Below are 23,030 nucleotides of genomic sequence, written 5' to 3' on the forward strand. Positions count from 1 at the left end.
AACTTTATTTGTATTTATATTTTTGTACATTTGTATATTTTTATGTGCATTTATATTTATATACTTATATTTCCATTTATATATTTATATTTGTGTGTTTTACTTTATTTAAGCAACACGTATTTAAACACACTTGCAGTAAGAGAGTTCAGAAAAATAAAAGATGTTCAATGCTCTCAACTACTTTATTGAAGGGTCTGGTCATTGAGTGTTATCTTTAGATGAGATTATTGCCCAGAGCCATGAATGATCATGCAAGTGAAGGGAGACTCCTGAATATATCCCCTGAATTAAAAAAAGAGGTTTAGAAAGGGACCTTTTTTGAATAGAAATCCATTTTCTCTAAAACCTGACAAACTAAATAAATGCATTCTGTAGACTCTGCTTGATAGCACAACATCACTGAAATGAATGAAAAGCTTGCAAAGTTCCCTCTTTAAAGGAAGCATAACTCAGCTCTGATTTTTTCTTAACTCAAAATCCTCATTGGTTAAGTATCCAAGATGTTTCACAGTAAATCAGCTGTATAACCAACATTTCCTGACTAATTGTACTGCAGAAGTAGGTCAGGCAGTCTGCAGTGACTCATTAAGCAAAATAAAAGAAATAAGAATCTTAATGTCCCTTTTGTTTCAGCTTAGCAGTCTCTAAAGAGCGTGAATGAGAAGGTGGGACTCTGTTTTTGATACACAGGAAATATATGTTTACAATATATGTTTACTCTCCAAGGCTTCTGTCCAGGCAACGTTTACTAACAAATATGAATCAACCACATGGATTTCAAGATAGGCACACACAGGCAGGTCTGAAAAGTCAGAGTCCAAACTCTTTCTTCATCTAGGGACTGATCACACTATTTAATTGAACAAAAGCAAGGAAATGTGCTGGGGGAACAGAAGCCAGGCAATGCTTAGAGGAGCACAAGTTGTTTGCGTGGTTGCGCATAGCAGGGCTGAAACCTCAGCTCTGAAGTGCTACATTAAGCTATTATCATAAGCAGATAATGGCTCAGATTAAGCTAAGCAGCAGGATTTACTGACCAGAGCAAAGGTCGGGAAAATACTTACCCTAATGGGCAACGCAGTTTAACATGTATTAGTATATACAGTCCCGACAAACTTGTTTCAGCAGCCCTGGTGTGGATGTTTTGGAAATGAGGTTACAGTGGGGTCACAGAGACCTGGAGGCCTGGGCCTTTTGAATACTTGCTGTTTCTAACATATATGTTAAAAATGAGCAGCTCATTCATGTTGAGTTTGAATAGATGGTGAACACGGGCTTCTGTGTGACTGCTCTTCCATTGCTTGAGATAACTAAGTCATGCTAATTCAGTTTGTTTGGGTTTTATTTGTGTCTTCACAGTACTAGGACTGATACTGCCAATGTGGGCCATTGCTCTGATATCAATCGGTGTATCCTTAGTATTTGCTGTCTTAGTTTGGATTTTTGTGTGTCCCTGGATGAAGAGAAAAATAGAAAGTAAGTAGCTGCGTGATGAAACACGGGTGATGTCGAATGGTGGAAAATTTCATTTCGGAACTGAAGTGCCCTTGAGAGGTCATCTAGTCCAGTCCCCACCCACAGGCAGGGTGTGCTGAAGCTGTTCCTCTTGTGTTTGTGTAACCTGCATCTAAAAACCTGCAGTGGAAGAAATTCAAAACCTCTTTAGGCAATCCATTGCAGTGCTTACATCTTCCACAGTCTTGCAGAAACAGGAAAATAAATCCTGGAATATAATCCGTTTTATATTTTGTTAAGGAAATGTTGAACAGAGAAACCTGGCAGAACGATTATCTTTAAGTGACTTCTTTAACTTTACAGTAAGCTGAACTGATCGCAGCTTTTAGCCTAGCAGTGTTTTGCTTGTTTGCTTTGCTATTTTCAGCAAACACGGCATTAAAAACGCAGAGAAAAGTTTCAGATTTAATTAATAAATGAGTAGCTTGGTGTTTTACTTCAGGTACCTATGTCGGTGAAGTTATAGGATGCTCTAGCATTTTCTCAAGTGAATTTAGTGAAGTTAAGTGTTAGAAATAAATAAAAAATGTGTATGAAACAAAGCCAAGCTATTGTATCCACATGGATCTATGCCATTGATGCAAACACTGGAAACATAAGCAGCGAGACAGAGAGGTTGGGTTTAAAATTACAGTCCTGTTGTTTCCTTAGGCCGGTTAAAGAAAGATGCTGCACTGTCAAGGATATCAGATGAAAGTCTTGATAAAATTCAAGATGAAGAAACACCAGTCTTCAAAGAGCTTCCTGGTGCCAAAACATCTGATGAGAGCTCAATTCCTCTTACTGGCTCAGCAACAGAAGCTGCCGGGGCATCAGATACTATTGCGAATGGAAACCATCCACGTGTACCATATGGTAAGAAACTAAGACAACGCAGAGGGTTTATCTTCCGCTTGTTTTGATAGGGTTTCTTGCAGCAAGTAGGTCTCTGTAGTAAACAGAGTAGTGAGTAAACAGTAAGTAGTGAGTTAGTGTTTGGAATTTCCATCTCTAATCCCTCTTCACCACTTGTTGAGAAATATTCTTGTTTACAAGTGACATTTTCTAGAAAGGACTTGTAAACAATTACATTTTTTTCGTCTGAATGTGCATTTTATAAACAGCTGAAAGCAGAAATTACTTTCCTTTCTGCTTTACTTGATATTCTTAATGGTACTTCTGTCCTTTTAAGCAATGGAAAAGTATAGAGAACACAAACAGCTGATGTATGAAGGTTAAATTCAGCCACAAAGATTACCAGAGTGTTCCCACAGGAGATGAAAAGATTTGGGTTTTAGTTGACAAATGTATGACCATTTGGAGCATGTCCACTAGAAAAATCTCACGCATTGTTTTCTGAAAATATATTCATGAGAAGTATGCTAGCGTGCATAAAGTTCTTTCTGTTCTGTGTGGTGGGATCACCCCCCCTGCCACCCACTTGCAGTCCGTTGACTCTGGTAGCATTTACTGACACAACCCCATCATTTGGTTAGTAAATATTTGATTCTCACAAAATCAAATAAGTCATGATGGGAAGCTCTTTGAGTGCACGCTTCCACTTCAAAACCAGCTAAAACGGTTGTGAATGTTGCACAGTGGAAACGTGGGGAGTCAGGAGGTAAAGAGAGTTTCTTCAGAAATACCAGCTTAGCTGTGGTACAGATTCTACAGCATTCAGTGATGTTAAATGTATACAGTGGGAATAACCATGCTCATAGAAATAAAATATGTAAAGTACTTGTATAGCTGAGAAAATACTTCTGCAGAATGTGAGCTTTTTTGTTTTCTGTTTTTAAAATTATTTTTAAGTTGTGCAAATGTCTCTTAAATATAGGTGCATTTGAAAAGTGACCTCATATTCAGTATCAAATTGCAGTAAGACCACCTTTTCTGACATACTTAGTATGCATATCCAAAGCAGACGAAATCTGAGAAAAAGAAGAGCTTATTTTACAATAATCCAGAATTTTTACAGAAGTGAGTTTTCCAAAGAACTGAGGATTTAGGCTTCAAATATCACCTTGGAGCAGCTGGTTCTCAGTGACTTGCTGCAGGTCCTTCTGCATGTCTGTGGGAGACCCAGTGCTGGAACAAAACTTTTTTTGTTCTTTTGGTGTACTCCCATCTTTTGATGGGAGAATTTATTTCACAGTGGATCGACTCTTCTATTATTTGAAGTGTGTATTGCAAATTAATCTTCTTTGTCCCGTACCCTAGGATGGCTGTTGTTTTAGTCATTTACACTTATTTTATCATCCTGTGAAGTGGGAGGGGGCTACCAAGTCGCACTTCAGAGCAGTAACAACTCTAAATCTCTGCCTTTTTTAGGAAGGGCCTTTTCTATGACGCACACCTCTGTGAAATCACCTGTCTCCAATGGCACCTTCAGCTTCGATGGCCAGGTGAGGAGCGACGGCCACGTCTATCACACTGTGCACAAGGACTCAGGTTTATACAAAGACTTGCTACACAAAATGCACCTGGACAGGGCCACCGACGAGAGGCCCACTCAAGAAAACAACTACAAACTGTTACGACGCAACAACAGCTATACCTGTTACACAGCTGCTATTTGTGGCATGCCTGTGCATTCCTCCTTTAAGGCAGCAGATACATCCACTCCGGAGGACAGTGAGAAGTTAGTGGGAGACACAGTGTCCTACTCTAAGAAACGAGTTCGCTACGACAGCTACTCCAGCTATTGCAATGCAGTGGCTGAGGCAGAGATCGAGGCCGAAGAAGGTGGAGTGGAAATGAAGTTGGCCTCTGAGCTCACAGATCCTAACCGGCCCCCAGAAGATCCTGTGGAAGAGGACAAGGAAGAGAAAGACACGTCTCAGGTCCATCTACTTTTCCACTTCCTCCAGATCTTAACAGCCTGTTTTGGATCCTTTGCCCATGGAGGGAATGATGTCAGGTAAGAGGGTGAGATCTCACAAACCAGCGATTTTATAATTTACATCTTGGAGCAAGGTTTGACAGCTTGGGGATGTGGCCGGTCAGAAAACTTGTACAGGCAGATGATAATTAGTGCTGTGTTTTGCAAAGCTTGTTACGCTGATGTCCCTGGTGCTTCTCAGGAGTTCGGCTGCTCAGTCGATGGTTTATTTTCTTCTCAGTGGTAACATCTTTTCTGTTCTCTGCTAAGTTATTGTGGAGTAATTAGTTTAATTCAGGTTTAATTGTGGCAAGCTTTCAAGCACTAAGAGTCCCCCAGGGATCGGTGCCCTGGCTGCTGACCACTGCGAAAACAAACAAGATGGTCCCTGCCCTGCAGAGTTCACAGCTTATTTTAACTACAAGATTGGAGACTATCAGCAAATGAGAGGTTTAGGCTATTCTTATCATTAGATGAATTTTCTCTCTCATCACATTGCATGGCAAGAAGAGGTGTGTGAAGAATGTCTTCATTTGGATTGCTCCAGCTTTTATAAAGCTCCCTTTGCTGAAGCTTTTGCTTTGAGTTTTCCAGCCACAAGGAGGGTCGAGGACAATGTGAGATGGTGTATCACTAAATAGCCCAGAAAATCTAACAAGCCTTGGAGTTATTTTGAAATTTATAAACTCCACATACAACTTCTCCAGCTGCCACAGCTCTCTTACCAAAAAAAAAAAAAAAAAAAAGGGAGATAACCCCTAGTAGCCCTGGGCATGTTCTTGAGGCCCGTGCAGAGAGAGGACATGGGCTATGGTGAATCTCCTCAGTGCCCAGTTAAGAAGATTCCCATCTCCTGGCAGGAGTTTTATCCAGAGCTGCTGTCACTGCTGAATAACTCCTTTTTATGACAAAGGAAGCCAGTGAGTTCATCCCTCAATCGTTTGGCTTAAGTGTGTCTGTCCTTAAACCCTGTGGCATTAACATTGTTTCCCAGTAATAAGGGAAAAGGATTGTCCTCTGAGAGTCTTTCCTCATGCTTGTATTGAATCAGCTGATAAAATCTTGGAGCTGGTCTTAGAAATGTTTATCTGCACCTCTTTGCCCTCCATTGCCTGGTCATACCCTGTCAGAGAAACATCCATACATTTCACTCATTTGACCACCTCTTTCCCTCTTTTTTTTTTGTTTTTTATTCTGTGATGTATAGGACTTTTGATCAAAGGACTGAGGAAGTAGGCTCAGGGTGGAGCATTTTTTGCCTTCCTTGTCTGCACTCACTTTGCTCACCTGCTTTCAACATCACTTCATCTACACGGCCGCGTTGCTCCCAGCCCTCTTGGTGGCACGTGGCTGAAGGCTGGTTTGTGTGTTTTTCCTCTGGAAAAATTGCATATTTTTTTCCTTTAGGACTGGGCTGGAGTGCCTCTTCCCAAGCCTGCACTGATCCACTTTAGTACCGTGCTGAAGTCCCCCTCCGGTGGTGTGCTCAGAGGAACTCCTTGTAGAAGCAGCAATCCTTTCGGGTTAGCTTGGGCCGTGCTGAGCCTCCTTCTTGTTGAACTCTTGCAGTTTTAGCTGTGTGCTGCTGGTGTCGGTTTCAGCAGTCGCAGAGGGGCTTTACAGCATTCATAGCTTTCATAGTCCTCCTTAGGCATCTGGGCAAACACTGTCCCACACAGCGAGAACGGTTATTGCTCCTAGCTGTTGTCAGCCACCCAATTTAACTCACAGCTCATCTCAAAAACACTTAAAAACATGTTTCTGCCCTTCCCATCCATACAGTGTCCTGGGAATTCAGAATAATGCTTTCTGAAGAGCCTTCTTGTCCTCGCTCTTGTTATTACTCTCTTCATTACAGGGATCTGGCTCTGGGAAGAAGTCCAAGATGCCCTCACACAGTTATGTCTTCCCTCTGGATCAGAGGGCACCATTGTGACTTTCCTTTTTCCTGGATGTTCTCTGCTGGTCAGGACTTCTGCTCTGAGCATACTGGGCAAGAGCAAAGACCCAGGGAGGCTGGTACCCAAGCTCTGGTGGTAACCAACAGCAGGTGCCAAGGGGAAAAAACATACGGAGAAGGACAAACAGCACCAATATTTCTTCTCATGTACTCCGAGCATCTGTGGCCAAGGGGATGTATGTTCCAGAGCTTCTTGTCTACAGCTCTATTTTGATGGCTTTTTATCTCAGGACTTTGTCCCATTGCTTTCTGAGCCCCTTTTTTTTTTGTTTATTTCTTTGCCCATAAGGAGGAATCCCAATCTGTTTAACTGATGCTTATAAGGGAACTGTCCTGTTCTTGCTGCGCTTTCTGCATCTCTTCCAGGTTGCCTTTTTGAGACTGCCTGCCTTTCATCCCACGGCAGCTTAATTTCTTGAAGGGCCTTGGCTGAGGGACCCTGCCAAAATCCCACCGGAAATCCAAACACACTGCGTTCATCATGTCATGCCAAGGAGGCAGCACTTGGTTATGCAGAGATTTCTCATGTGTCAAGTAGTCCTGCAGAGCTTCTAACTTGCACAGCAAACAAATGGCTTTCCTTTGTTCCTTTTCTGAGGGAAAACCATTGCAGAAAGTTTGCAGCCTACAACAGTAAGTGCCCCTGCCACTCTTTTATACCCTCTAGATGATGTCTACAGATATTCCTTGAGGTCTGACATATTCACGCAAGCATCACTTGCCTTTTCTGTCACAGACAAGGGTAGTAGAGATTGTTAGAAGTGATCTGTAAGGATGTAGTCTGTTCAGAAATCGAATTTGGAGTTATCATAGGATAGTTTGGGTTGGAAGGGACCTTAAAGACTGTCTGGTTCCAACCCCTCTGCCGCTGGCAGGGACGCCTCCCCCCAGACCAGGTTGCCCAAAGCCCCATCCAGCCTGGCCTTGAGCACCTCCAGGGATGGGGCATCTGCAGCTTCTCTGGGCAGCCTGTGCCGGTGCCTCGCCACCCTCTGTGGGAAGAATTTCTTCCTAATGTCTAAACTAAACCTACCCTCTTTTAGTTTAAAGCCATTTCTCTTTGTCCTGTCAGTACACCCCCTAACACAGAGTCCCTCCCCAGCTATCCTGTAGCCCCCTTTAGGCACTGGCAGGCCGCTGTAAGGTTCCCCTGGAGCCTTCCCTTCTCCAGGCTGAACAACCCCAACTTTTGGTCACTGGTAGGAGCTGGGAGCAGTGAAAGACAAGGTTTAGACTCTGTGCAGTATGATTCGTTGCATCAATAGCCTAGTTTCCCCAGAATTCTCCATTTGGACTGGCTTGTTGCCTTGGCAATATCCTTTCCTGAAAATTCGTGTTATTTAGTGTTTTGCAGATCTCTACTTCTGTCAGTGTGATCTTACCAAACTTGCTAGCAAGCATATGTTTTTATTAAATGCTTTTTATTCCAAGATCTCTTTTAAGCTGAATTCACGTAATTGCAAAACTGAAAAAACAAGTTAGCTTAATTTTGTCAGACCTGCTAGAAATGCAAGAGGACAGCCATGGGTGTGAGATCTGATCCCGGTTTGCAAAGGAACCCATCCCTGCAATTGTACTTAGTTCCAGCTAAACATTAAAAACTAAAGACCACTCTGTATGATAAAAAGGCTGAGTTGATACAACGCTCAGGGGATGCAGATATCTATGCTGTGGGTTATGTAGCACAGACATTTTGCCAGTCTGTGTCTAGCAGAGCAAAACATTTCTTAGTTTGTTTTCGGTTCCTCAGCAAGTCACATAAGGATCTGCAGAGCTCAGGAGGCACTGTACAATCTTAAAAATAATGCAGCAGAACCTAGCTAATAGCACATCTTTCTGTCCACATTTCAGTGAGAAAGCCATCCTTGGCAATCCGTCTTCCACCGAGCACTGCTATTTTTTCCCTCTCCCTCCCTCGTTCCCCTTCCTTCTGTTCATTTTAAGTGCTGCTGCTGCTTTCCTATTCTTTCTCATCCTTGAATCATGTCATTAAAATCCAGCTTTCCTCCGCATTTGGTTTTAAGCTCCTCACTCATACATTCAGGGCAACACCTACTTCATCCACATCTTTTTTTTTGGACTTGTCTCCTCCATTTTCCTTCCATGTCCCAGAGCTGTCTTTCCTCCCACGTGTTCTGTTTATTTTCCATCAGGCTGTTTGCTGCTATCCCTGGAAGGGACAGGAGCAGATCAGGGGAACAGAGAGAGAAAAATTAAAACCTAACAGAACGATTTCAAGCTGCAGGTAGTTAAATGTTTGATTAGGTTTAGAACATATTTAAACACAAGACAGTAGTGTATGGCATGGACTGGGCCATGATGCAGCTCTGAAACTCTTGATGGAGCAGAAGTACCTCAGATGGTTTGGATAGCACATTAGTGGGAAAAAATCATATGGGAATTTCCCTTGTTTCACTGTCCAGGCCTTTTCCCTGGACTAGGGAGAGTTAATAGGATTTTGCCTTTGAGTTCAGAACTCAGTCAGCATATGAGGTTAACTAGACCCCAGTCTCTTCAGAGATGTCTTTCAGCATCGAGGCAATACCAGCAATCTTTGCTATGGGCACTGATGTTTGTGGCTGGTGTTTGAGCCGACAGCGACGGGGATGCAGGCTGGTGCAGTTGTGTGTTAGAAGAAAGAGGGAGCCATGGAAGCTCCTTATTTGGGTGACTGCTTTGTTCAGACCATCCCCTCTTGCCTGCCTGCTGCAGCCCTCGGTGGCTCCGGGTGGAGGATGCTGGAGCCCTTCCAAGGCTGGGACCAAGCGAGCTGGGCCCAGAGCCTTGTGACACTCCGGTGCACATGGGCTGAATGAAATCTAAAGAATTTAAAATCCCAATGAAATGTGTTGGGACAGAACCTCTGAAAAAATGTTGTTGTTGGATTTAATCAGTGGCGCCGAGCGAGCAGGTCGCACTGGCTCAGCACCCAAGCACAAAGGGAGCACGTCAGGTCATCGCAAGGGCAACGGGAGAATAAAAAGGGCAGGATGGAAAATAAAAGCCCCGGGCCAGGAGCGTGACAGGGGGAGAGCTGCCAGCTTCCTAAACGCTTGTTCAGAGCCAGCTTTCCAGAGAGGCTGGGCTTTGTTGGTCATCGGGGATTATATGCACCTATGGCTGAGCTGGACTGAGCTTGTTTTCTGTAAATACAGGTTTGTTCAGCAGGAATCCCGATGATCCACAGCTCGGTGCCGCAACCACAGCAGCCTACAGAGTTACTGTATAGGTGCGGGCAGTGGGAGAGCTGCCGAAGCTGTAGGGCTCACGCTGCATACCAAAGCCTGAATTAAGCTGTTCCTGAAAGTCAGGGGAGTTTGTCAGGCCATTTTGGCAATGCTGGAGAGAATCGACAGCCCCATAAGCATCTCCTGTGCTTTGCTATGGGGTCAGGAATGAGAAAGCTGGGAGCAAATGGTGCTTCTGCCCCACAGCACATCCAAGCAACTGCGAAAATGTATGGCTAACCCTGGGCAGCTCCAGCACAAGGCACTGGTTAGCCAGCCGGGCATCCCTCTGGCATCTCGGGCAGGTTGTCCATGCTGGAATTGGCCAGCAATGCTAGAGGTGGCTGCCAGGACTTTACCACCACAGACTCAGGCTTGACAAAGAACAACTCTTGTATTATCCAGATGGTTCAGGTTATGTTATTGAAGATGGAATTAAAACTATTTCAGACCTAGAGTAATAGTATTTAGTATTTATATATTTCTAAATATTCTTTCAGTGTTTTAGAAGCTGAATTGCTACCAGATAGGGAAGACACTGATATTCGAAGTGATGAAAGTGAAACTAGAAAATACCTGTTTGCCCAATATACAGCGAGAGGAAACTTCTCCCTTCACCTTCCTACACGCTTAACTGGAGTTATGGGTCAGAGCATACCAGCAGCACTGGGACTCACCTTCTCCCTTCTTCCCAGAGTAAATACAAGGGGCTGAAAGGAAGAAAGGGCCAGAACATTGTCAGTACCTCACTGCACACAGAGAGCTTAGTGGGATTCGGTCTTCTGGCTGAGTAAGGGGTCTATGGGAGCTATAATAAGGCCAGATTACAAAATGAATATTTCTTCTTTCCTGCCTGAGAGCTGTATTCAAGATCACTTAGCATATTTAGGAAGCTTATCTGTCCATTACGATTACCAAGAGCAGCCTGAAATCTGATTTCTTCAGTTTTTGATAGCAGTCCCTCCTGCAAATGCAGCCAGTCTCCTCAGTAGATGTGAATCTTGTGTCCTGAAGTGCTCAGGTAGGTGCCACCTGAACTGTGCCATCACTTTCTTGCCACACAGGCTAGCAAGAGAAGAGCAGAAAGAAACCAGGGGCTCTCTCCTTGCTGCACAGGCGTTTTTGGGAATGGCTTGTCCCTGCTGGTGGTGCAGCTCAGTGCTATTTGGAGAGGCGTTTCTTCCTGGGTAGTTCTACCAACCCTGCCTGTCCAAGAGGTGGGAATGGCAGAAATGTGCATTCCTGTGCTGTGGTGAGTGGTAAAATGTAGTCTGCTCTTTCCTGGGATGTGCAGAGAGTTACAGTTTCAGGGCCATCAGTTACAACACACAGCAATGAGCTGCAGGAAGAAATATGTAGTCTTCATGACTCATAACACGCCCAAAGCTTGTACTTTATGGGCCATAGCTGTGTCACACTGTTATTGCGCTATGGTGTACACAATATCTCAAAACTGTAGGCTATAGAAACCAGGATAAAAGCAAGAGCCCCCTCTTGATAATCTGAGATCACTGGAGATGAGGACGTATTTTTTCCTGTTGGTTCATACAGGCATACCTTCCTTGCACCCTTACTCGGTTGTGTGATGTCTCCAGGCGTGACTGCAGTAAAGACAGAAATATCAGCCCATGTATTTTCCCAGTGGAAAGTTCAGAGGGCAGTTTGCTGTCATTTGGGAAATCCTGTTTTGGAAAATACTTGAATGACTGACGAATTTGTAACTGTATGTGTAATACTGGAAGTTTAATATAGATTTCTCAGACAGTTATTTTGCTTGTACTTCAGTTTGAGTCAGTGGTAATGTACGTGCTGAGTTTCTTTCAATCAACTGGAAAAAAAGGGGCAAAAACACAATCTGAGTTTCAGGTAGCAAAGAATCAAAGTGTGATCATCACACAGTCTGTAGCAACTTACTATCCCCTCTGCCCCCGATAAGTAGCTAGGTAATAGCAATGTTTTTAGTTCACAAAATATTATGGCAAGTTGCCTGAGGTTTGGTGATTTACAGAGCACTCAACTGATGGCGTCCTTCCACTACTGAAAAAAAATCTTACTTTTTAGTTAAAAAAGTTGTAATCCTTGTTCCTACAAAGAAAGACCTGCACATGTGACCCAAGAGGACATAAAAATCTCTACTCGCATGCGTGTGCGTGTGTGTGCATTGCAAACTGGTAATTTCTAAGCCTGTCCCAAGATAGCTGAATGTTTTTTTTTGTTGTTGGTAATACTATCTGTCTCGCAGGGGAGAGAAGAAGCCAACCCTATTTATAGTTCAGATGCACTGTCAAGTGCTGTCTTTCACAACAGCTTTATAAATGCTTTGGGACAGATTCTCAGCTGGCACAAACGAGCAGGAAAAGAGAAGTCATGCCAATTTATGTTAGCCGAGAAAGCTAGCAAAATAACCAGGAGGGTCAGCAAGCACTTCAGATACAGTCCAAGCCACCCCACCGCGCCACAGTGACCCGTGTCTGCAAGTGCAAGCGCTGCCGAAGGTGGCTGTTAATCCTGGATCATGCGTCTGGATATGGCGAACGGTGCTACGCACTGCGAGCAGCCAGGGCCAGCAGAGATGGTAAAAAATATTGGGCATGGAGGGCATGCTTCATGACAGAGTCAGGAGCTGGGCTTCTGTCGCCATAATGTGTTAGAAATTCAGCATACAATTAACTTGCAATGGCAAGTGCTCAGTGGAAAAATGTGTATTAGATGTATGAAACTAAAGTAGTAGCGTGACAAGAGGAGCTCGTCTCAGCTTTTAAACCGAATGGCTAAATAATGCAGTAATGTGCTCAAAAGCACTTCAGCTGCATAGGAACCTAATGGCATCTTTACAGAGGCAGAAGCAGACGGGGGTCCCAGCCCCCCTAGATGACCATCTCAGGATTTATTTTTTTTATCTTCTCCCTCTAAACTACTGCAAATAAGACTTTTCCAGATGGGACTCCAGCATGAAGATGAGTTGGTTATGGCAAGCAAAAGAGCTGTAGTGGGAGAGTAAGAGAAAATCACAACTTAAAAATACTTGTGAAATGAGTCTTGGCCAAACGCTTGGAAGATTTTAGGTCTGCTTTCCTGCTGATCGTGTCTTGAGTCAAATGAGACAGAACTCGTGCAAAATATTTTGCAAACCACATCCCAGTATAGCCAGTGCCCTTGTGGTTCATCTGCTTAGTCACTCAACTGTAGGAGACATCTGTTCACCACAACAGGTCTTAAAGCAAAGTATCTAACAACTCCTTTTTTACTGATGTCTTGTCCCTCTGTTACTCTCCTTATGGGACCGGTTGTCTTCTAGTGATGAATTCTTCTAGTTCCAAGGATGGCTGTGTGCACATGGTAAAGGCAATATTTGTGCATGCGGTACCAAGATCCTAGTCTTGGCAGGACTTTTGTGGTGGGACAGGACTGATGGCTTCTTCAAGGGCTGTTTCCTGCTGGTGTAGGAAGTGTTGATGCCACAAGCCCCTGGGGTTGGACCTACTGAACAAGCCCAGAAGCTGAAGGAGCCTCCCAAAGAGCCATGCAGGTGGTAGATTGGAGGCACTGCCAGTTTGCTGGTTGTTGGTAGCCTCTTGCAGGTATTCAGACTGGGAGATGCAGTTGTTCCTAGGAGCCAAATGTTTAAGCCACATAGAGCACAATTTACAGGGAGAGGAGAAATGTCCCTCTGATACAGATAGATACCCAGTGTTGTAGATACCCATGTATAAAAATACAGTTAATTACCTTTTGAGCTTTCTCGGTATGCACTGATCCAGTGCTCCTCTGCTTTCTTTCCATCCCGGGATGGTATCAGAAGTGCTCCCCTCTGTGGGGTGGTGTGATCTGTGATCTCTTCTGATCTTTTTGGCAGCATGATGCACTCCGATCCTCTAGGGCTAGGCATAAGTCAGCAGCCTGGTGTTGCCACAATAAGAAAATAACCTTTTCTTAGAGGATTAAGCTTAGTTGATTCACAGAGGTGTAGCATTTGCAAATAATTAAAACTGGATTTTGGTACAAAAGAGCATAGTTTTCTGCTGTAGGTTTTGAATCCTTTTCTGTCTTCCCATTTACATTAGGACTGACAAATATCCATACATAATCTCTTCAGAACAGTTAGGAATCAGTGCCTGGACTTGCTCCAAAGGTACTTGTTATTTTCAATGGGGAGGTTGTCCCCATGTTGTACAACACTACAAGAAGGGGTGATCAGTTTTCCCTTTATTCATCTGATCAGTGTTTTAGCTGCTCTCTTTCTCAGCTGCCTTTGGCACCCATGAGTTGAAGGTACATTGAATTGGCTTCATCTTTTTCATGCACAATCAGGCATGAAAACATGCATGTCATTTAATCTGCACCTGCAAATGCTGGCCAAGAAGTTGCAAGTCAACTTAAATAGTAGAAATGCTTCGATCAAGTATCTTTTCTTCCTTCAAAGCAAAAAAAATCTTCCATTCAGCCACTAAGGACCTTTCACATATCATCACTTCACTCACACATTCACAAAAACTCAACAAATCAAATGCATACTCAAGCACAGTATCAGACCAAGTGTTTTTGCTAGTGGAAATCACTCTTTAATTAAAGTGTATTTAGTTCTTCATCACGCTATCCAGTGTCTTGAAACCCACTGGATTTTATTATTCATGTTAGCTCACTAATTAATCTCCAGCAGTTTCCTCAAAATCTTTAAGAATTATTAATTTCTTTTCATATCAAAGAGCATTTTCAAGTACTTTTGTTTGCCTTGCGGCTTGAAGGTTGTTGTGTGTGTTTATATGGGAACGTGCCTTCCTGGTCACTGTGCCCCAGGAGCACTCCTGGGGTTTTGGAGCTTGGTTTCTCACAAACCAGGAGAAAGGAAGGAGTGTGTCGTGTTGCTCAGACATGCCACACTCAATATTTCACGTTAAAAACGGCCCTTATTCCAACTGTGTGCTTTGGAGCGAGACCAGTGGCTAAATTTAGGCAAGGCGAGCATAGCTGTCAGTCCTGCACGCGGCGTTCGCCACCACCCGCTCTCCATTATCATTTTACAAAGAGGGGAGCTTCCTGTTGGTGTTCAAACATTTTGAATGACATTGGACAGGTTTGCTCTGCTCTTCTTGTTATTTAGACATGATTGCAGCACTGCCGCGCTCTTCATGCTTTTACAAATTGTTCTAAATGCTGTTCAGCAGGACAAGCAGCCACTCAGTTTAGCAAAAGAACTGAAAAAAAAAAAGTGATGACAAAGTTCTTATCTGCTTTTTAGTAATTAAGCCTCTAAAGTAACTGTCTGCCAGCTTCTGAGTTTTTCTGCCCTCTCTCGTTTCGAGAAATGTAATGATTTATTTGGAATAAGCAAAGTCAGAAGCCTGCCTCCAGGCTCTGGAGTGTGAGTAAGGCACCAATATCAGGTGAGCAGCCTGAGGAGTGGGGGCTTCAGTGTTGCTGACATTCCGTGTATTTCTAGATAGCAGCAGTGGGATAGTGAAAAAAGCTTACACCAGCTCGGCATCACCAAGCAGTCTTCTCTGATCCAGCCCAACCAGCTCTGCAGTGCCTTTAGAGAGGACTTAAGTCACCTTCCTGGATGCATTCTGATCGTATCTCCAAAAGATGCAGGTTGTCAGACTAGATAACGTTTGCATCTTCTTCTCTAGGATGGTAAATTTTTTTGTTAATTTCCTTCTTTGACCAAAGGAGATCATTTAAGACTTGAATTTTACAGGTGAAGAGCTCTTGATTTGGTAACCTTTGAGATAATTTCAACACAGCACTGAAAACGCTGCTTATTGTTGCAGAACAGACATATGAGATATTGCCAACTCTGACATTTCAGGAAATGATTTGTTAAAGACAAATTGCTTCCAGTGTTTAGTACAGTTATCAGTGGTGAAGTGACATCTGAAAAAGCAACACGATAAGAGTCCGGTGCTGCAGTCTTCAGAAGTGAGAAAATGTTTTGCCTGTAAGGTCAACTCAGAGCAGTGCTGCATGCACTATGGAGAAAAATCATGCAGAAAAAAATCCCATTCAAGGCAATTACCTGTATTTTTATAACTCAGGCGATGTTTTTGTGTTTCTCCAGCAATGCGATTGGTCCCCTCGTTGCGCTCTGGCTGATCTACGAGCAAGGTGGTGTCATGCAAGAGGCGTCAACTCCTGTCTGGCTGCTGTTTTATGGAGGTGTTGGGATCTGCGTGGGTCTCTGGGTCTGGGGTAGAAGAGTTATCCAGACCATGGGTAAAGACCTCACTCCAATCACACCATCAAGGTAGGTGCGCAGTTGTTGTAACGCTGTATGAACTTTGTGTGTGAACCAGTCTGGGAAACTGCTGCTCTAGTATTTTTTCTGTCTGCTGTTTTTGCTGTGCTTTGATTTTAATGATAACCTGGCTTCGACTTCTGCATCTTTCTAAAAAGAGGAAGGAAGAAAGAAAGGAAGGAAGGATGAAAAAAAGAAAGAAAGGATGAAAAAAAGAAAGAGGGAGAAAGAAAGAAAAAATATCCTTGTAAACTAACATGGAGTGGGTTTGAGGCATAGTCTACGTGATCAGAGTCTTCTGCTGGTGCCCTAACTAACATGCCAGGAGGTGCTTGTGGAAGTGGCGAGTATACAATGGCTTTCCCAGTATGCTTCAGACCATTAAAAACATATGTATTCATTACAGTAATTTTTGTCCTTGATGCATACTAGACCTCTGCTGGTGCTTAGCTGAATCACTAATTAGGCATGATTCACTGCAGCATAGACTAACAAAAGTTCCTGATGCAATGAGCCCTGCTGCCGGTTTACTGCAGGTGACTAGCCTGTACTGTTTCCATTATTCAGCAGTTCCTTGTTCTCTTAACTTTATTTCTGTGACAAAAATCAGTTGGAGATAAACGATTGAAGAAGAAACGGGTAAGACTTTGGCACACTGCATGGTATCAGTCCGAGCTGATGCAAAGAGTGATTGTGAAGTGTTTTCTTATGCTTCCCGCAGTGGATTCACTATTGAGTTGGCTTCGGCGTTCACAGTTGTGGTAGCTTCCAATGTTGGACTTCCTGTCAGTACTACACACTGCAAGGTATGCCTTCGCCGAGAGACTGCAGTCAGGGCAGTCTGGACTGTACACTTTAAACTGTGCTGCTCGGATCAGTGGATAATGGCCCGTTTCTATAAGGGAAACACGGAGAGGGGAAAATGCCGTTAAAAAAAATCAGGCTTCTAAAAAAATGCACTGGAGTTGTCACGGTAAAGCTGTTGCAATTGGGCAAGGCATCCAGCTGAGCATGGACTCCTTAGCAGTGGTTAAAGAAAAACATCACTGACCAACACATGACCTCAATTTCAAAGCAAACAATTGCAGGAGCATGTGGCAATGAAGAGCCTAGTTCCCTCCGACGGTGCCATTTGAACCTGGTCGTGTAGCGTTTCTCCCTTGTTCAGAGGCTGCGCACCATTCATCATTTATACTTCACTTTCTTGATAAGTGCATGGCATGGGATTTCCTGCATATAACTCTTTTACTACAGGTTTTCCATCTGTCTTTTTTTTTATTTCTTCACAGTGGATTTTGCATTGAAGTAATGTGTGCGCTAACGGTACTTGTAGCCTCAAATGTGGGTATTCCAATAAGCTCCACCCATTGCAAGGTATTGGAGTTTGCAGTGATCCCATCAGTAAATCACATCACTAGGACAAACCATAACAAAATACAAGAGATACCGATTGCTGCAGATTGCCTTCATTATGTGATGCACCACGCAGACAGTGATTGCAAAACACCAGGGACTGCATCTAAAGCAAGTGCAGCTGAGCAAAATCGGAGTTACAAGTAATTGCACAAAAGTGTGGAATGTCTTTGATCCTTGCTTGATCGTATTGAACTAATATAGACTTCCTAAAATAACATAGGCTTGTAGTTTTTGTGATCCAGGTTACATGTAGTTTACAGCCGCTTGTATGAAAAACAGTGTTACATCCTTACGCTAATATTTTAATGTCTCTCTTCTTTTAAACCAACTCATCCTCACTTTTGTGCATTATAATACAGAATCTGGCCCCTGTAATTTGTTCTTTGAGCATATATGTATGTATATATTTTTAAAAGCCGAGCTTGAATTGTAGATAAGCTCAGTTAAGAGCAGAATTTAATTGTGTCATATGCAGCAGGAGAAAACGTGTAGGGCTTGTAGGCAACACAGATTGCTTGGACATTTGCAATGCCAGAAGAACACAGTGGGCATTTGGAATTTGGTTCCCCAGCAAATTTCTATGTCAAGTATTCCTTCTCTCTTCCCTTTGCTTGCACTCTTGGGCACTCAGAGCTGGCTGTATGCCTCACCTTCTGGCAGGGTATGGGGAGGACCCCCTGAAATCAGAGCTGCAAGGCCCTCTGCTTCAGGACGCACCAGCAAGCCCTAGCAGGGTCAGATCCTGTGGGATTTGCTGCTGCACTCTGGGGGCCTCTGAGCTCTCCCAGCTCTGCTAGTGCAGGATTTTGGGGCTCACTGCCCCGCAGCGTGGCAGGCAGGTGGCGAGAAGCCAGGCAGGCTCGCCTGTGACATTGAAAGAGTCTTGAAATGCACACATCCTGCAGAACACCCAGAGTTAGTTCAATTGGCCTTTTCTAGTGAAAACCATTTCTTCAGAAAGCTCCCCAGTTGCAAAATCATTTCTTTCTTTCTGCTGTAGAGTCCTTTGAGCAGTAGCCAAGCCTGGGCTGTTCTGAAAGGCTGTTCACATTTCCCAGTATTGGCCTAACTCTGGTTCCTCTGATTTGAGCAGGGGAAGAAATAATAACAACATGAGCCACTTGTGAAAATGCTACCCCTAAAACACCTCCCTTTCAGCTGACTGTAAGTCAAATGCCCAACGAGAAGAAGAATTTGCCAGGGAGAATAATGCAGCTTTGATTATCCGCCCTGTGTGCCTGGAGCATTTTGTCAGCTGTTAGAAGAGAGAAAATACACTTTGGTGCAGACAAATAGACTGACTTTGAATGTAAAAGGGAAATTTCTTGGAAGCCATCAGCTAATGAGAGGGCTGCATTAGAATGTATTCATTGACTCCACACAGTTAAAGGCTTGGTCTTTTTGAAGGGCAGGGCACAATAACTCTTTGAAAATCACTTCCATAAAAGCAGTTAATGCAGTTAGGCTGTGCCTGCTACCTGCAGTTTGCCATGTATAATTAGATGGGATGTTCTTAATGGGAAGATCCACCTCTCAATAGGATTAGGCTGTTCCAGGATGTCACGTTATTACACCCGACTCCATGTTTCAGCAAAACAAGGTCTGGAGTTGAGAGACCAATTGGTCAACAAAAGATAAAGCAAGCACTTATAATAGATGTGTTCATTGTTTCCTTCAAGGGCCCAGGGAAAGCAGAAAGGAACAATTAACTGTCATTCATTCCATGGGGAAATGTCTTTCACTGCAGAGTTTGCTGCAGACACATCAGAGAAGCAGTTGCCATTGAGACAGAAATGCCTTTTTTAAAAATCAGCAGAAATATTGTTTTGGCTGTTCAGCCTCTCCTGAGGTTTAGCATGGAAAAGCTGGTGTGCTGTGAATGCACACCTACCCCATCTGCTTCCCAGGTAGGCAAGTGGTCAGTGCTGAAGCTTATGCACAGTGCCTGTTGTTTATTACGAAGTGTGAGATCTAGAAACAGACATTTCTCAGCTGTAAGGGAGTCAATGTGTTCACATACTGAGATAGAGTGCAGGAGTTAGGGTTATTTGTGTGCAAAAGCAACTTTGCCAAGGTCATACTGTCAGCTCTGTTTTGCTCTTACTGTTTGGGGGGGTTGTAAATATTCTCTGTGTTGCTATTACGGAATTAAAATAGTCTGAGTATGATTTTGATGCATCATTGCACAGGAATAAGGGAGCCGAATGCATTTCTGTAATTCCTGTCGTTCTGCTCTAAGCAGAGCATACTGAAGGCAAACTGCACTGGTTTCATTCAGACCAATCTTGAAGTAGATGTCATCTGAAATTCCACAGCCGGTGTAGTTGCCATACACTGAAGTTTTAGCTACTCTCCTAACCTTTAGTCCATCCGAATCACTATTAATCAACTAAACTTTAATGATGTTTAAAACAGATTACCAATGCCGTCATTGCTGATACCTTTTAAATTTCAGGAAGGACTCAGAGATTACCGTACGTAGACTGCAGGCTTGCTCAAAAAGCAATGCTCCTTGTTGCAGCATGCCAGCCTGGTGCTAAAAACGTGCAAAATATAAAGCAGAGCCTAACAGCCAAGCTGCTGGAAAAAACAGTTTCCTTGGATTAACGCTTTGAGATACTCAAAAAGTGGGGAGTTCCTTTCAGTTGGGCAAGGTGCTGCTTTTTCTTGAGATTCCCACAAGGCACAGGCATCACACTCTACCTGCTAGGCACAGCCTAACACGTTGTCCAGTCACGGTGTATTCAGATTAAATATTATTTAGCACATTTCCTTATTGGATCAAGTTTTATAACTTATAGACAAAACAATAAACAAATCAAACCAAAAATGTTAGTTTTACTCCCTTAGATTTGCACCTCCTGTAAGGCATGATATTTCAGGGAATTTCACACTAGTCCTTTGGCACAGTCTTGAAGCTGACCTTCAAAGCATTGGGTCTGCTCCTCCATAATGACATCTCACACTTTCTTTAAGCCAAGGCCTTTCCAGTCCTAAAATATCAAGGTCATTTTTCTCTTGTTCTATCACAGGAGCATTTGACTTCGTGTGAGTGATAAGGTCCTCAACAAAGAACTCTAATCTCTAAAAAGAAATGTTAGGCAGTAGTAAGAAGTTATATAGATATTAACAAAAGATGGATTGGATGTCCCTGTCCTATCTCACACTCCGGCATTTATCACTTCCCTAGCTCTGCACATCAGTCCCTTGGTAATCTATAGGCAGGGACTGATACTCCCATTAAGAAAATGAGCAGGGAAGAGGAGGCAGGGATGGCATTTCAGGCTGCAGAAAGGGAACAGAAGCCCAGCCGTGTCTTGGAGTTTCATTTCGTTCAAAACTGAATATTCATTCCATGTTTCTTGCTGCTTTACCATCTGCTTTGAATAGAGCTGCATGGATATACATAGGTTTGTTAATGGCAGAATGCCACTTCCAGGGCAGAAGGGAAAGCATTTCTGAAGTTTTTACCATATTTTTGCATCACTTTGCATTGGAGGCATTTTTCTCAGCACATTTCTTTCCTAAAAAATAATATGCTTGGTTTCACATCCGAGTTCACGAACTGAAAACACATTTGAGGGAAAATAGCTTTGCCCGTACTGCAGTGTGTTTTATCATCGAAAATACCGATCTCCCCAGCTGCCCTGGTAGCAGTGCTGGATATTTTGGTGGTTAACCCATTCCCCACTTGAAGCCAGACTTCTCGGTGTAGTTTGCATGCCCCCTAGCATCAGGCCGATGTATTCTTATGCAGGGAGGATGTTGGCTCTGGATGCTTTGCTTGCTGGTAGGTCCAGAAAGGCTGGGTTTCCTCGCAGGGCACAGAGTGATGGGCTTGACTAGAGGCGCTTATCGTCACCAGAGGCTCCTTTATCTCAGTGCCCCAGTTTCAAGCATCGCCTGGTATCAGCTGACTGGCATTGGTGCAAGTGCGGGCATGCTGGGGGCGCTGGGATGTACCCCTCACATTTGTCTTCCTCTCTCCCTCCCGTGCTCCCAAGGTGGGCTCCGTGGTGGCCGTTGGCTGGATCCGCTCCAAGAAAGCCGTCGACTGGCGCCTCTTCCGCAACATCTTCTTGGCCTGGTTTGTGACTGTCCCAGTGGCTGGCTTGTTCAGCGCCGGGGTGATGGCGCTGCTGGTGTACGGTATCCTGCCTTACGTCTGAAGAGCTGGGAAAAGGGGAAGTGGCCAAGCTAGTACCGAGGGGAGAAGCGTTCCCTTGAAAGGACCTGTCAGAGAGGTTCCATCTTCCATATCTAACTTCTTATCTACTGTACATAACAATGTGTCATATTGGTGACATGGTGATGTGGTGCCATTTCTTATATATTAAAGAAATATATATGCATATAGTAGGTAACAATACCTAAGTTATATTATTAGTGGGGTGAAAATAATTGCCTAGAATTTAATATTTAGTAAAATTTGTACATAGTGTATCATTTTGGTGGCAATTTTTTAATCTTTTGAAGAAGAGTATGGATTAGGAAATGTTTCTTGTCCATTTGATATCAGAAGAAGCGAGGTACAGGGCTGCATAACATGACTTTTTTTAAAGCTATTAAGATACTGGAACAAAATGTGCATAAGTGCTTTTCATAAGATAACTGTTCATATCATATTGATCTTTGTGTATCATAGCGTAACGGTTCTGGCTTTGTAAATACTTACAAACAGTAACTCTTAAATGGTGCATTTCCCTCATATATTTTGGATAAGAAAGTTTAGGAAGTACCAAAGAAGCAGGGGAATAGCTTGCCAATATTACATTGTTGTCTTCATGTGTGGGTGTGTGTTGTGTTTCCCCACCTCTAATTTAATGTTATTTTCACTGAGCTACCAGCAGCCAGGCTGGGATTGTACTCTTCATGTCTTAATGTAACTAAAAATGAAACAAACAAGCAAAAAGCACATAAGAAAGCTAGTTCTACTCATTCTTGTTGCTTAGTAGGCAGAACACTGTCGTCCATGTTAGCTGGCAGTACACAGACTTCATTTTGTGAAGTGTCTCACTGCTCACCTCCTTCCTTTCCCCACAAGCCCCGGCCCCGTTGTCCTGCCATCAGTCTTGGCACCAGCACGGACCATCGGTCTCCTCCATCTCCACCTCGTGATCCACCAGGAATGGGGCTGCCTGGGGCAGGAAACCAGCCCAGCCCTGCTTTCGTGGCTGGGGGTTTCAGCTGCTGGTAGCCAGCGCTCAGGATGCGATTTTTCACAGCAGCTCAGGGGACTGACACGGGAGATGGCGAGCTAAATCCCTGCACGGCTTCGGAAAGCACATTTTAGTGAAGGTTACTGTTCAGTGGGTGGGAGGTGAAGGGCAAGGCGTGTCTGGAGGAGGTTTGGGAATCTATTACTGTTTAAATGCTGCTAAAATTTTGATAAACGGTCTTGGTACTCCATTGTGACTTTTCCATTGGTCATTCATACTAAATTTATAATAAAAAGATAAACAGCCCCGATCACTGTTTGCCTCTCAGTTTTTTCAAGTGTTATTCAACCACATCAGCTGTGATGGGAAAGAGCACTGAAGCAGGAAAAGCTCCCTGGCCCGTGCCATCTCCAAGGTGGTGTCCATGTTGCCAACCACAAGAACGCTGCATTGTTGCCAGGGATATTTGTAATGAATTTGAAAAGTGTAAAGAAAGTCCTAGAAAGCTGAAGAAAGGAAAGGGAAGAAATGGGGTTGTGCTGGCTGTTGGGGAGTTGCTTACGAGCAGCACTGGAGAAGTTAAAAGAGGAGACATGCAAGTATAACATGCTGGAGGGGAGGAAGAAACAATTTCAGCATTTTAGTCTATCACAAT

At 43.6% G+C, this 23,030-nt stretch overlaps 1 protein-coding gene across 6 annotated transcripts in view; it reads left to right on the forward strand.

Moving 5' to 3' along the window:
- SLC20A2 (solute carrier family 20 member 2) overlaps nucleotides 1–22,685 on the forward strand; it is a 56,103-nt gene extending 33,418 nt beyond the window's left edge. For 3 of the 6 annotated variants that reach the window (XM_083833131.1, XM_083833129.1, XM_083833130.1), the window contains exons 6-11: nucleotides 1,363–1,479; nucleotides 2,170–2,373; nucleotides 3,829–4,417; nucleotides 15,624–15,809; nucleotides 16,522–16,606; nucleotides 21,221–22,685. In XM_083833131.1, the coding sequence (XP_083689257.1) occupies nucleotides 1,363–1,479; nucleotides 2,170–2,373; nucleotides 3,829–4,417; nucleotides 15,624–15,809; nucleotides 16,522–16,606; nucleotides 21,221–21,385 (1,346 nt within the window). In that variant the 3' untranslated portion in view covers nucleotides 21,386–22,685. Of the gene's footprint in view, nucleotides 1–1,362; nucleotides 1,480–2,169; nucleotides 2,374–3,828; nucleotides 4,418–15,623; nucleotides 15,810–16,521; nucleotides 16,607–17,089; nucleotides 17,175–21,220 lie in introns of all 6 variants that reach the window. The other 3 variants (XM_083833133.1, XM_083833132.1, XM_083833134.1) reach the window with 2 other exon arrangements.
- The last annotated feature ends 345 nt before the right edge of the window (nucleotides 22,686–23,030 follow it).

Source organism: Anser anser (genome assembly GCF_964211835.1).
Source record: "Anser anser genome assembly, chromosome: 4".
Taxonomy (NCBI): Eukaryota; Metazoa; Chordata; class Aves; order Anseriformes; family Anatidae; genus Anser; species Anser anser.